We start from the raw sequence: 12,501 nt of genomic DNA, 5'->3' as shown, positions 1-12,501 counted from the left end.
TCCTCATATGTGTTTTATTCTGTAGCTGAAGCATAGTTAACTGTTTACAGTGCAGCATAACACACTACAATCACCTCATCCTTAAAAGCAGTTGTCAGAAAAATATGGGCCTGCCTGGTAGAATGTATTAGCCCAATACATTGTCTCCATTTTATTATGAAGCTGCTGGGGAAGCTGTGATATACAGCACTGTCATTACAGATCTATTGTTAGAAGGGTCCTACAGTCTTCTGTGTGCTGCCATTAATTTATAGCAGTAAACAATATGTAGCCCTCCAACTGCAGCAAAGCAGAATCTTTTAATGAGGTGGATGTTATTACCACAATAAATCAGTGCATTCGTGTAATGTATAATTCAATGTGTGTATTCCCACTGTAACTTCTCTGAGTAAGCTGATAGTGTATCATTGTCAGTGCACAGCTCCATGGTTCTTTTTTTCTCCCTAAGCTTTCTTTCATTTGGGGACTTTTTTTATTTGCTTGCAAATAAATGTGACATGTCTTGATAGTTGTCCTGTTGCAGGCTTCAGAAACCAACTGTAACAATAACAGCTAAAATCAATACTGTGGATTCTGGCTATATGGATCTCTGCATGATACTTTTTTTTTTTTTGAAAAGAGAATGAAATCAATTCTAATTGGGTTTAGCTTTATATTCAAGGAGTGTAATTCTATAACTATTGATTTGGGCTATACTCATTTGGAGAGTAATAAAAATAGGGGCAGATAAAGAGAATGCATAAAATGTTACAGAACCATAGAGCACAACACTGTTTCTATTTTTAATTCATATAATTTGTCTACCAATGACCTTCTTTCTTCTTTTTTTCCCTCAAGCATAGCTGAGTCTTTAGGGAAAATCAGTACAGATGGAGATTCCAAAATGGTTCTTGCAACAAAAAGACTTCTTGGAGTCAGTTTCATTCTTCCCTGGAATAAATTTGCTAAATCAGATAAAAATCCTTTTATACAGGAACCACTTCTTTTAGAGGGCTATATTTCAAATTAGTGAACTGCAAAAATAGTAATTAACGTAAGATGTTTTCTTCATCCTACTGCAATGTGAAAGCCGGTCTAAGTGAAAAATGTAAGATAAGATCTTAGGTCATTCATAGATCTAATCTATCCTAGAAGAGAAACTACTTTGAAGCTTGTATGCCAAATTTCATGTAAGCTGCAAAGAAGCAGATATTTGAATAATAATAATCCCAATAGCAGACATAGTTTTTCACTTGAACTGTGCTTGAATTAATAACCAGGTTATTGATTGCTACTTTTCTTCATATACTTTTCTTTTAAAGTTTCTCCTTACCTTGTATTCTGAAGTATATTTATTCTTGCAAGACAGAAATAAGAAAATAATTTTGCATATTTATTCTTAAGTTATACGTGAGTGCTTTTATTTTCTGTTCAGATGGGCCTAATATACATTAATGATATACAAAGAGTGTGCTCTCTATGTATACAAAATGGTATTGTGTATATGTTTTGCACATATATGTGAAGATATTGTAGAACTCTCACAGCCTTATACATGTGGAACAGCTAAATTCACTGTTGGGTTTCCCAGTGATGAGTGTGAAGTATACTCATTCTTCCAAATTCTTTATGTCAAAATCTGCTGAGGAAATGCATGACTATGGATACCAAAACATTATATTTCTTGCATTTAAGATTTGCATTTAATAATTCCGTGTTCATTTATGTATTTGTTAGTCTTTGTTCAGTACTTACTTATGTTGATGAAAGTGTGATATACTTTTTAGATCATACATATGTTATTTGTTTCTTTTATATTCCTGTTTTTATGTAGATGTTCAGCTACTTTATTTGCCTACTGTGAAGTGTTGGGTTTTATTCATTAAATAGAACTTGTCTTGAGGTAGTAAATAGAAAGCATACAATCAACAGTAATATCAAAGTTCGGTGTGCACTGTTATTATTCTTCCACCCTAACACTCTTTACTTTTTCCTCCTAAAATATCCAAAGATGTTTCTGGTTGTTGTGCTTAACATTTGCTTAATAGTGTGTGTGTTTGCCTCCCCCCCCACAACACACACACAAACAAGCACACAAGTTAACAACTCTGTCCAAGTCATTCCACTGTAAAATGGGTTTTAGTGATTGAGTTGAATCAGTAGTAAATAGAAATTATGCCTTTATGGATGTAAAAGAGACTTTTTTTTTTTTTTTTCCCCAACCAGCAGCATGTGTGTGCTTGGGATCCTGGTTTGAAATACACAGATTATACAGCTAACAGAATCCAGTATCTGCATTTGCAAAACACCACACCCAGTATTTTCCATGCATGCTGATAATCCTGGTTACAAAAAAGAGTATGAGGAATATGATGTGCTGTTATCTTTATTTACTTATGTGTTTATTTTTATAAACCTTGTAGCCTATTGGAGCTTTGAACCCAAAGAGAGCAGCATTCTTTGCTGAGAGATACGAATCATGGGAAGATGATCAGGTTCCAAAGTTTCACTATGGCACACATTATTCAACTGCAAGTTTTGCACTCACGTGGTTATTAAGAATTGTAAGTACATCTTTTAATTTTTTTTTCCATTAAGTGATAATAAAAGCAAAAAAATAGCTAGGAACGAGTTAAACTAAAACCCAATGGCATAGGAGAATACTGAAATTTTTGAATAACTGTAATCAGTACCTGATTTTTTTTTTCAGGGACAAATGTATTCCAAAGTTGACCAGAAGGTTTTAATTTTATGGTACAGACTTTTCAAATCAGCAAAGTTTTTCCTGCTTAAAAAATAATGTTTAGTATACATTCTTAAACTACTTTAAACACGGTCAACTTTCCTTCCTTACATATTTTCTGACTGGGCCATAGAATCGTAGAATCATTAAGGTTGGATATATTGTACTTTTTTGTTTCGTAATGAATGTATTTGATTTTTACCTCCTGCTGAGATTAAATGAGTTGTTTTCTGATGTAAATAATTTTTTAAAAATTCTTTTGCATTTTACGTGGACATAACTTTTGAGATGCTGTATATTGATAATATATTGGTTAAACAATGCATTTTTCCATAAAATTGAAAGGCGATTTATCTCCTAGAAAGTAATTTCTTTGGGAAAGCATTAGCAGTACATCATTAATTAAAGCTTGTTCAAATGGTACAAGCATACATAAATCCTTGAAGTAATTTATAGCACTTAGCTAATTTCAAGCAATTATCCACTAATATGTGCTTAAGTGTTCTTTAACTTAGAGGGGCTTTTAAATCTCTCAAACATTTTTCTTTTCTAAATAATAAATTACGTATTAAACAATAGCAATTATAAAGCTATTGATATTGAATATTATCTTTTGTATTAATAGATAACCTTGAGCAAAATAAAATGTATATGTTACATGCTCCTTTTAAAAAAATCTAAGGTAAAAATATTGAGCTTTTTCATGTTTTTGAAAGCAATTTGTGTCACAGTTGATTGTAGCTCTAGCCTGTAAATATTTATTTCATTTGTATTTGCTTTATTTTATCTTTACTTTACTTTATATGTGTGAGGAGTAGGAATTGGGAATTAAATATATTTATTGAACAAATAAACATCATTTTCTATTTCTCATTCTTGGATAATAGAATGAACCTTTTGCAATTAATCATGTGTCTGCCGGAAGAATAGCGTCATTAATAACCTAACCAAAAAAGAATAATAAATGTCCTGAAATTTCTACAGAAGTACATTGCTATTTTTAACTATTTAAAAAAATATTTTAGGAACCCTTTACAACACTGTTCCTAAATCTGCAAGGTGGAAAGTTTGATCATGCAGATAGAACCTTTTCATCTATTTCAAGAGCATGGCGCAACAGTCAGCGTGACACTTCTGATATCAAGGTAAAAACTTTCCTGTAATCTGTTACAGTTTATACTGCATCTCCATTTATTGTAGCTATGATTGTAGGACCACAACTTATTACAAAATAGAAGGGAGAAGATTGGGAGCGATCCTATCATTTTGGAAAAGATGAAAGAGAAATGACACATAGTTGTTTCCAGAGAGATTTTATCTTGAGTAGAGAAACAAAAGGCTACAAAAAGCCAGTGACTGAAGATACTAAGATGAAACATCGGATTTAGCATCATATTGAAGCTATCCTAATAGGGGCACTGGGCCTGGGAACTTGTGAACGAATAAGAAGTAGTTGGGAATAGAAGATAAATTAATCTGGTAATTAGTCATTGTGTGGAAGGAGACCTAGAATTAGGTGGGTCAAGAAGCTAAGACAGGAGCACATGGAAATTCCAAGGGCGGTAGTTTAGATAGGGTAACTATTGAAGTTAAAGAATGAGGTAAACAAATAGATTCTGGGATCTGAGGAATATTTTGAGCTGGGGAGGAGAACGAAGAAGAAAAGCATGCTGACAGTGGTGGGAAAGCTTTAGTGACCTCAAATCCCATGAAAAAAGAATGGTATCTTTTTTTTTTTTTTTTTTTAAGTTCTGTTTACACAGGATGGCAAGGTATAGCATGAAGGAAATCACAGGCTGACTGAAGAATGGCATGCAACTAGCAAGGGACCTAAGTAACATGACATCATTCTATAGTTATAGTAGTGAGAAGTAGTGAGTAATGTAGTAGTGAGTAGTGAGTAGTGAGAAGACAATTAAGGAAAGGGTTTATCTGCTGCTTAGTGAAATGAGATAATTGTCAGCTGATCGTATTGAAAAACGAATGTCTTTCTTCCATCTGTTACTCCCCACCAAAAAAAAAAATCAACTGTGGTAGTGCCTAGCAGAATTAATACCACAGGTAAAAAGATGCTATGTCTGTATCAAAATGAGAAACAGTAGTTTAGAAAATAAAACCACATGAGATATTTTGAAATGGACTGGTCATTAAGAGCTTCTCTATCTTGTACATACAAAGCCAGCAGACAAAAGTTCAGATGTAAATATGGTTTCTTTGAGAAAAGGAGAAGAAAAAAGGTAGCAGTGGTGGATAAATGAAGTATTCAGTTTTTAAAAAAGAAACAGAAAGCCAAGAAATTATGAAGTGAGTTTAAGTACAGGTCAGTGAAAAATATTTAAGCAAATAATCTGGCTGTGTTTAGTACCAGGAAGGTAACAAGGAGATAAGCAAATGAAGCACATATCTATCAAGAAGAAATTATGTCAAAGCAATCACAATTCCTCATGAGAAAAGGTAACAGATATCACAAGCAGAGAAGCAGCAGCAGATAATCCTAGTCTTAGCTGAAATATTACATCCATAGTCGGGGCCTAGTTGGAGAGAATCCAGACTAGAACAATGATGACAAAGTAAGGTCTTGAAAATAAAGTGCAATGAAAGATTGACTAGCTCTGCTTGTTTTTCTTAGTAAGAAAAGAAGATTGAGGAGGAACTTAAGAGTATTCTACAACATAGTGACTGTGGAAAGAAAGAAGGGAAAAATCTCTGCTGTCCATGCTGAATAGAATAGAATAGAATAGAATAGAATAGAATAGAATAGAATAGAATAGAATAGAATAGAATAGAATAGAATAGAATAGAATAGAATAGAATAGTTCAGTTGGAAGGGGCTTTCAAAGTCTTCATCTTGTCCAACTGCCTGACCACATCAGGGCTAACCAAAAGTTAAAGCGTATTATTGAGGGCGTTATCCAAATGCTATTTGAACTCTTGACAGGCATGGGGTGTCAACCACCTCTCTAGAAAGCCCATTCCAGTGTTTGACAATGCTCACAGTGGAGAAATTTTTTCCTAATGTCCAGTCTGAACCTCCCTTAGTGCAGCTTTGTGCCATTCCCGTGCTTCCTGTCATCGGTTACTAGGGAGAAGAGACCAGCAACTCCCACTCCGCTTTCACTCCTCAGGAAGGGAACTTGGTTCAAAATGGACTTATATATCCAGGAGATTTAGATGAGATGTAAAGCAACCTTTCCAGCAGAACTAATAGATAGATGAATGCTTCCCTAGAAATTAGGGAGAGCTTTTCAGAAATGCTTAGATATCTTTTGGAAATGATGTATGTGCAAGTTTGTACAGCCTTAAGAGGCATCTGTACTGTTACAGATGGCCCCTTGAAGTCTCTTTTAGCTTACTGAGTTTGGGAATTGCCAAGAATTACATTATACTACCGTGAAAAGTATGAGTGAAAATTTACATTGACTAGAGGAGCCTGTTCATGAGACTGGATGAGCAGCCAGGAAGTGGGGATGCAATAGGACAAGTTGAATGAGTTAGGAAAGAAAAGGTCTGAAGATGCATGGAATCATCTTTGTTGGAAATATTTGTACTGCCAATACTTCAGCTGTGAAAAACAATTTTCTTGATACTCGTTCTGATCCACCTGGCAAGTGTTTGTGAAATGCATGGCTGAAGTGTCCCATATAGCTTTGCAAGTTTTCTACATGCAGAATTGCAATGCATTAGCTTACTACTACTGTATGTTTTGCACTGCTGTTTTCTTCTGTCAAGAATATGTGCAATCAGAGCAGTAACTTCCATAGAAGAAGATCTGTAGCCTGCTAGAATGCTTGTTTAGTGAAAAGTCTTTGCTTGTCTTGCACTGTGTATATACATGTACCCATGCATATACTTGGGAAGAAGGCAGGAGGGAGACAGGGAGGGAGTTAAATGAACATGGATCCCTTTGTTTTTGGTCTCTGGTAGAGGAAGTGAAAGGTTTCAAATGTTTGTTTACTTTTTCTTTAGAGTTCCTTTCCCACTTACTTTACAGCCAACATATATTATGAAACATGACTTCAATAAGTTTTAGACTTATTCCCTGTAATCTTGGAGTATCATTCTCTGTAATCATTTTATGACAGTACTTTCTCATGGTCTGTCCTGAAAGGTCTGAGAGTACAGCATTTGCTGCCAGCTTAGTGTACAATATTGTAGTGAAGCAAATGCTGTTTTCTGATTCAAGGTTGAGCTCTGAAATGATTTCCTTATAATTCTTGACAAGAAAGTTTCTTTCTGCAGCAGTAGAGTCAAAGGGATGGTCTCTCTAAAATTAAAGGAAGGGAAAGGAAGCCTGCGTCGACTGCTGTCATCAGTGGAATGCCAAACACTTCTACGTTGTACATGAATAAAGAAATTGTGTATAGAAAAGCTGTTTAGTTTGTGTCCACTCCTTTTCACCAGATTAAAAAACAGAAATTACATTTTAACCTTTTAACCATTGTGCATGGTAGTATACTACAAACATGCTAGCAAAATTATGATTTTTTTAAATAGCCTTACGTTCTTTCAGTTGTAGCCAAAACTTGCAATATGCTGCTTACTGGCAAGAACTAGTGTGGCCTACTGGAAGTACTTGCAGTCTGCAAACATTAATATATTAATGATTATTCAAAAGCCTTTGACATCTAGTTTATTCATTCTTTTCCCACTCTTTTCTAAAATCAGCTTTTTCTTCTACTGTCTAACTTTGGTCCAAGATTTTGTCCAAAACAATGTGCAATTTTCCTTTTAGCGCTGTGTGTGGAAGAATGTATTCTGTGAGCACAGCTCGTGCCTGTGAAGGCTATGTAATTGCATGCAAAATTAAGATTTTATCTCATGTTATTTTTAACAAAATGAGGCACTTGAGGGAGTCTACTTTTTTCATAGGTTTTTTTTTTTTTAATGAAAGATATTTGCTTGGTCTCTTATTTGAGACATTATCATGTATTACAATACGATCATTAAATGTCTTTATAACTATATCTTCTCTATATCACTTATAGTCCAATGATAACTGAATGTAATTGGCTTATTGGAAAAAAGGTTTAAAAAATGACTAAATAATTTTATTTTTCTTTTACCATAAGCTTTCTAGGTTCCTGTTGATACTTCTACAACTGATGAAAGCCTAGCAGTTTAATGCATTGATTTGTAGAAATGCAAAGGATTTGTAAAGCCACATTTAGACCTTGAAAGTGGCAGGCCAAAGTACATGCTATTGTACAGGGGGGAGGAGTGGCACAAAGGAAAAACATGGCTTTATTCCTGTTTCAGCTGAAAAAATCTTGAATATTTAGAACCAGTGAGTTGATACCTTACAAGAAATTATTTCTCGTTCCTTTTTGTGTGATGAGAATGAATGTAAGTTCCTGATGCTTTCTGTTTTAAGATTATTGTTAATCTTAGTTGGAGGCATCACATACTACAAGGAGGACTAACATGAGCTAGCTTTGGAAGCAACTCTTGTTGGCTGGTATCACACTTCCACAGAGAAAGCCAGAGCACATGTGTGGTCACATCCAATCTTTGTCAATATCCTGTGAAAGCCTTGGATTGATGATCAAAGCAAGAAACTAATGCTGCACTGTAGTATAACCTTTCATTGAACCATTCAAATTTTGATTTCAAGAGGTGATATGTTGCATAAAATTTAATTTCCTACTATCCATTTATTTAGGCAATGCAAATTAAATGTTCTTTGGAAGTTCTCTAGTGTCTCACTACTAGTCTGTCATTGTTAATTACTAATTAACTTAGCACTGATGCCTTTACAATATTAACCATGTGTTACCTTAAAAGTTAAATTTTAAATTTAACTTTAATCTTCTGCACTGAAGGATATTAAATGTATTTTAATTCTGTGAAAGTATCACTTAGTACCTTTTAGGTAATGGACAGGCATCCTTAATTCATTTAGTTTTTTCTTGATTTATGTTGTTAGTGTAAACAATCCTGGTTAGTTTTGTTAATGTTGTATAAAATGCAAACGCAGATAGCCTGGCAGTGTTTGATTGCAAAACAGCTTAGTATGGGGCTTGTGTTAAGTTCTGGAATACTGAAGTTAAGCCTGTCTGCCTGTTTTTTCTGTTACTGTTTTTCTTTGATTAATGAGTAGATTTGTACATATTCGTTCAGAAGCAGTTGTTACTTCTGGTTTGGTAGCTAACCCATTACGTTAAATTGATTTGTCATTATAATTACTATAATATACTTGTTATCTTTGTTGCACTTTGCATGTATTTTCTCTTCTAAGCGTAGTATTTGCTGTTTTCTTTCCATGCAATATGAAGATTTTGTCAGGATAGGTTGAAATTCTCATCCTGTCCTCCAAACAGCTTGTTGCCTTCATAGTGTCATCTGGAATTTTATTACTGCACCTTCTACGCCAGATCGTTAATGGGATTATTGACTGGTATTAGAAGCAAGGCAGACCCCATTACCATGTCTTCCCAGTTTGACAGTGAGCTATTGATAACTGCTCTTGGAATATGGATTTTCAGCCCTGGTACTCCCACATTGTTGTAACCTAATCTCATCTTGGTTTCTCTACTTTGCTCATAGGAAAGTCATGGGAGATTGAGACAGTCTCAGAGGTTTTTCTCCAAAGTGAAGCAACGTCATGTTGGCAACTCATATTTATTGAAACAGGCTGCCAAACATATGCATGACTAAGACACCCTGTAACCTGATAAGCTTTTTACATATGCTTTGCATTGTTTTATACTTCCCCGTCTAATAGATGGGCTTTCAGAAGTTACGAGGAGTAAAGTTGCTGCCAAACTGGCAACATTACTTTAGCATAAGATAGATTTCATGTCATATTAGTAGCAAGGTAAATGATGTCCAAGAGCAATTACTAGCAAAATTCAGAAGTAGATATATAGTGATTCAGATTTTTAACAATAAACTGTATGTCTGGTGTAGCAAAACCTTTAACTTATGATGTACATCCTTGGTTTTCGTGAAAGATTTGCTTTCCTGTAAAATTGTGCCAAGATGCATAACAGGAAAATACTTCTCTAATTAAAAAAAAAATAAAAATCTGCATTCAGTCAAGTCTGTGCATGGTAGTCTGCGGATATAGCAGTAGTTAAAAATGTGGACATCTGGGTTTACAGATCAGAAAGTTCCATCTGATAACTGTGGTCTACTTCTTTTATACCCAGCCATAATTGTACTGGAAACAAAACAAATACTTTGAATATCTGTTGCAGTCTTTTTCTGGAGCTGTTGAAATAAACTTCAAGTAAGATACGGACAAATTTGCTGAAGTCAAGAGGAGAATGACCAGAGGTCAAGAAAATGGGACCAGTGATACAAAGATAAAAGTTTTAGGTTGGTTACTCCGGAGAAAAGAGGAACAAGGGGAGAAGTGTAAAGTGCTTTGCAGTGCCAGGTCTGATGCTTTTACCCTGGTGGGGATTTTGGCTGGCAGGCGCAGTGGCACTTCATTTCTGCTGTACACTTCTTGTTCCAGTGGGCTGCCCTGCCAGACACAGTGCTGGCTCGTGGGCAGTGGGCTTAGTGCAGGAGGGGAAAAATGGTCAGAAAGTGCTGGTGGGGATGGATCTCTTTGTCCATGAGGTAAAAGCCGTTCTTGCACATTGATACATGTAAAAAAGGGCAACTGCAACTTATATTCAGTCTGAATAGGACAGGAAGTGGGCTCCAGCTGCAGTAAAAGCAGACCAGATGTTAGAAAGACCTTCTAGTGGTTTGGATAGATGAAAACTAGAAATTCGTAGAAAACCCAAGACTAAGGATTTTAAAAACAAGTCAGAGAAACATTTTTCAAGAATATCTAACTTTATCTGCCTGAGATGGACAAAGTGACCTCTCAAGGTTTCATCCAGACCTTTTTATGATTCAGTATAAACTTTTTTTTTTTTTTTTTCTCCTCAGTAATTTAAAGAAATTGGAGAAAAGGGATACAGTAATATATACAACTTGTTTTTTTTTCCCTCTTTCTTGGTCAAATTAACCTGAACTACATGTTTTACATAGCGTATAAATATGGCCATCAAATACCATTGCATATTTTATATATAACATCAGTAAAAAGTGAAATAATTCTATCTACATATAATTCATGTATTGACTAACAGGATCTAAAGTGTATTGAAGATGTGCTTTTTATGCAATAAATGGTTGACTTAATCTACTTCTTGACTGATAACGAATAAAGTACTAATTGAAATTGTAATATATTTCATTATATATAGATATTTCATTAACATACTGAACGAACACCTGGATTTGTATAATTCTTTTTGGTACCTTGTAAGTCGCTGAACATTTTAATAATTTTCTTATATTAAGAAATATTTAAAATATTTCTTAGAACTTTAACAGGATGATTAGACATTGAAAAAAAATAATTTCTTCATTATCATTCATTCAATTTAGAAATTTAATTGAAACTTGCTGAATTATTTTCTTTAAAAATGAGAGTATTTCAGGCAATGATGAGGGAATTTTTTAGTTAAACAAGAAGTAACACACATATAGCAAATGGAGGGAGACCTACAGGTACGTAGAAATTGTACTTTCGTGCAACCATGAAAATGATTATATTGAAATGTGATGAAAAAATGAAATTTTGAATATAATATAATATGTTGGTGTGCATTTTTGAATGCTATTTAAGTACTCTTACAGAGGAAATAGTGTGTGGCAGTATGAATAAGAACCTAGACTTCTAATACGCATATTTATTATTCTGTTTGACAGGTTATATATAGGCTTAATATTGCTTAATATGATTGTCAAATAATTTAGTTTGAAAATCTGGTATTTTATAAATGTTTTAATATGGTTAGGGAATCTATCTTGCTGATACTAGACACCTTTGCAGATCATATAACTCTGCTTCTAAGCACATCAGTCTATTATTTTCTAAACAAAAATAAAAGAATAAAATAATATTTCATTACATTTAAGAGACAAAGTATCTTATATAGATTTAGTATGCTTGGTGGCAAACATGAAAATAAATTACCAGTGTTAAACTGACAATCTGTTGACATTACTTGTTTGTAAAAAATATCTTTTTAGTGAAGTTTCCTTAGAAATTGTGTTTTCTATGCGGTAGAGGAATTTTTTTTTTTAAAGTATTTTAATTACATGCAGAATTTTATAACTGATTTAATACAAATTCTGATATAGCAGATTTGATCTTTAAAGGTTTTTTTAGAACACAAAACCAAACCACTGTAAATGCTGTGTGATGAATTCATGTAGATATTCACCATAAGCTCTTTCATCAATTTTAATGAAATCAAAAGCATGGCAGAAGGAGTAAAGTATTGCTCATCATAAAGATCACTTTCTCTACCCCATAGAACTGGTAAATTCTAACAGACGAATTTCTGAAACTAATTTTCAACATGTTTGCGTGAAAGCAAGGACTTCAACAAATAATACAGTTGTTTTAATTTTTGTATGAAATCATACGAACAAAAGATGTGGGACAATTCTGCAGTTTCTATACATGTGCTGAGTACATAAAATGTTGGAAGGGATTACAGTAGAATTAGAAAAAATATGAAAACCAAAATGGTTGGGCAAAAAGGAAGACCACCAGAGGGAATGAATCTAAATTGACTTTATCTTGCAAAAAGAGACCAATGAGGAAGAATGTGATGTAGATCTATAATATCCAGAAGGACATTCAGAAGACTGAGTAAGGAATTAATATTTACTGGTTTTCTCAATCATCCATTGGAACTATTAGGAAGCGGTTCTAAAATAGCCAAGTTGCTTTGCAGATGGAACTGCAATGTGGAAACCATATTTAA

General features: G+C 34.0%; 1 protein-coding gene across 4 annotated transcripts in view; it reads left to right on the top strand.

The window, feature by feature from the left end:
• The window catches only part of LRBA (LPS responsive beige-like anchor protein), a 397,410-nt gene that overhangs the window by 283,715 nt on the left and 101,194 nt on the right, over positions 1-12,501 (top strand). For all 4 annotated transcript variants that reach the window (XM_066996727.1, XM_066996728.1, XM_066996726.1 and 1 more), the window contains 2 exons: positions 2,403-2,543; positions 3,748-3,867. In XM_066996727.1, coding sequence (XP_066852828.1) covers positions 2,403-2,543; positions 3,748-3,867 — 261 coding nt within the window. The remainder of the gene's footprint in view (positions 1-2,402; positions 2,544-3,747; positions 3,868-12,501) is intronic.

Source organism: Anser cygnoides, chromosome 4, assembly GCF_040182565.1.
Source record: "Anser cygnoides isolate HZ-2024a breed goose chromosome 4, Taihu_goose_T2T_genome, whole genome shotgun sequence".
Taxonomy (NCBI): Eukaryota; Metazoa; Chordata; class Aves; order Anseriformes; family Anatidae; genus Anser; species Anser cygnoides.
Note: the sequence above shows the minus strand (reverse complement) of the source record. Positions and strands in the feature narration are given on the sequence as shown.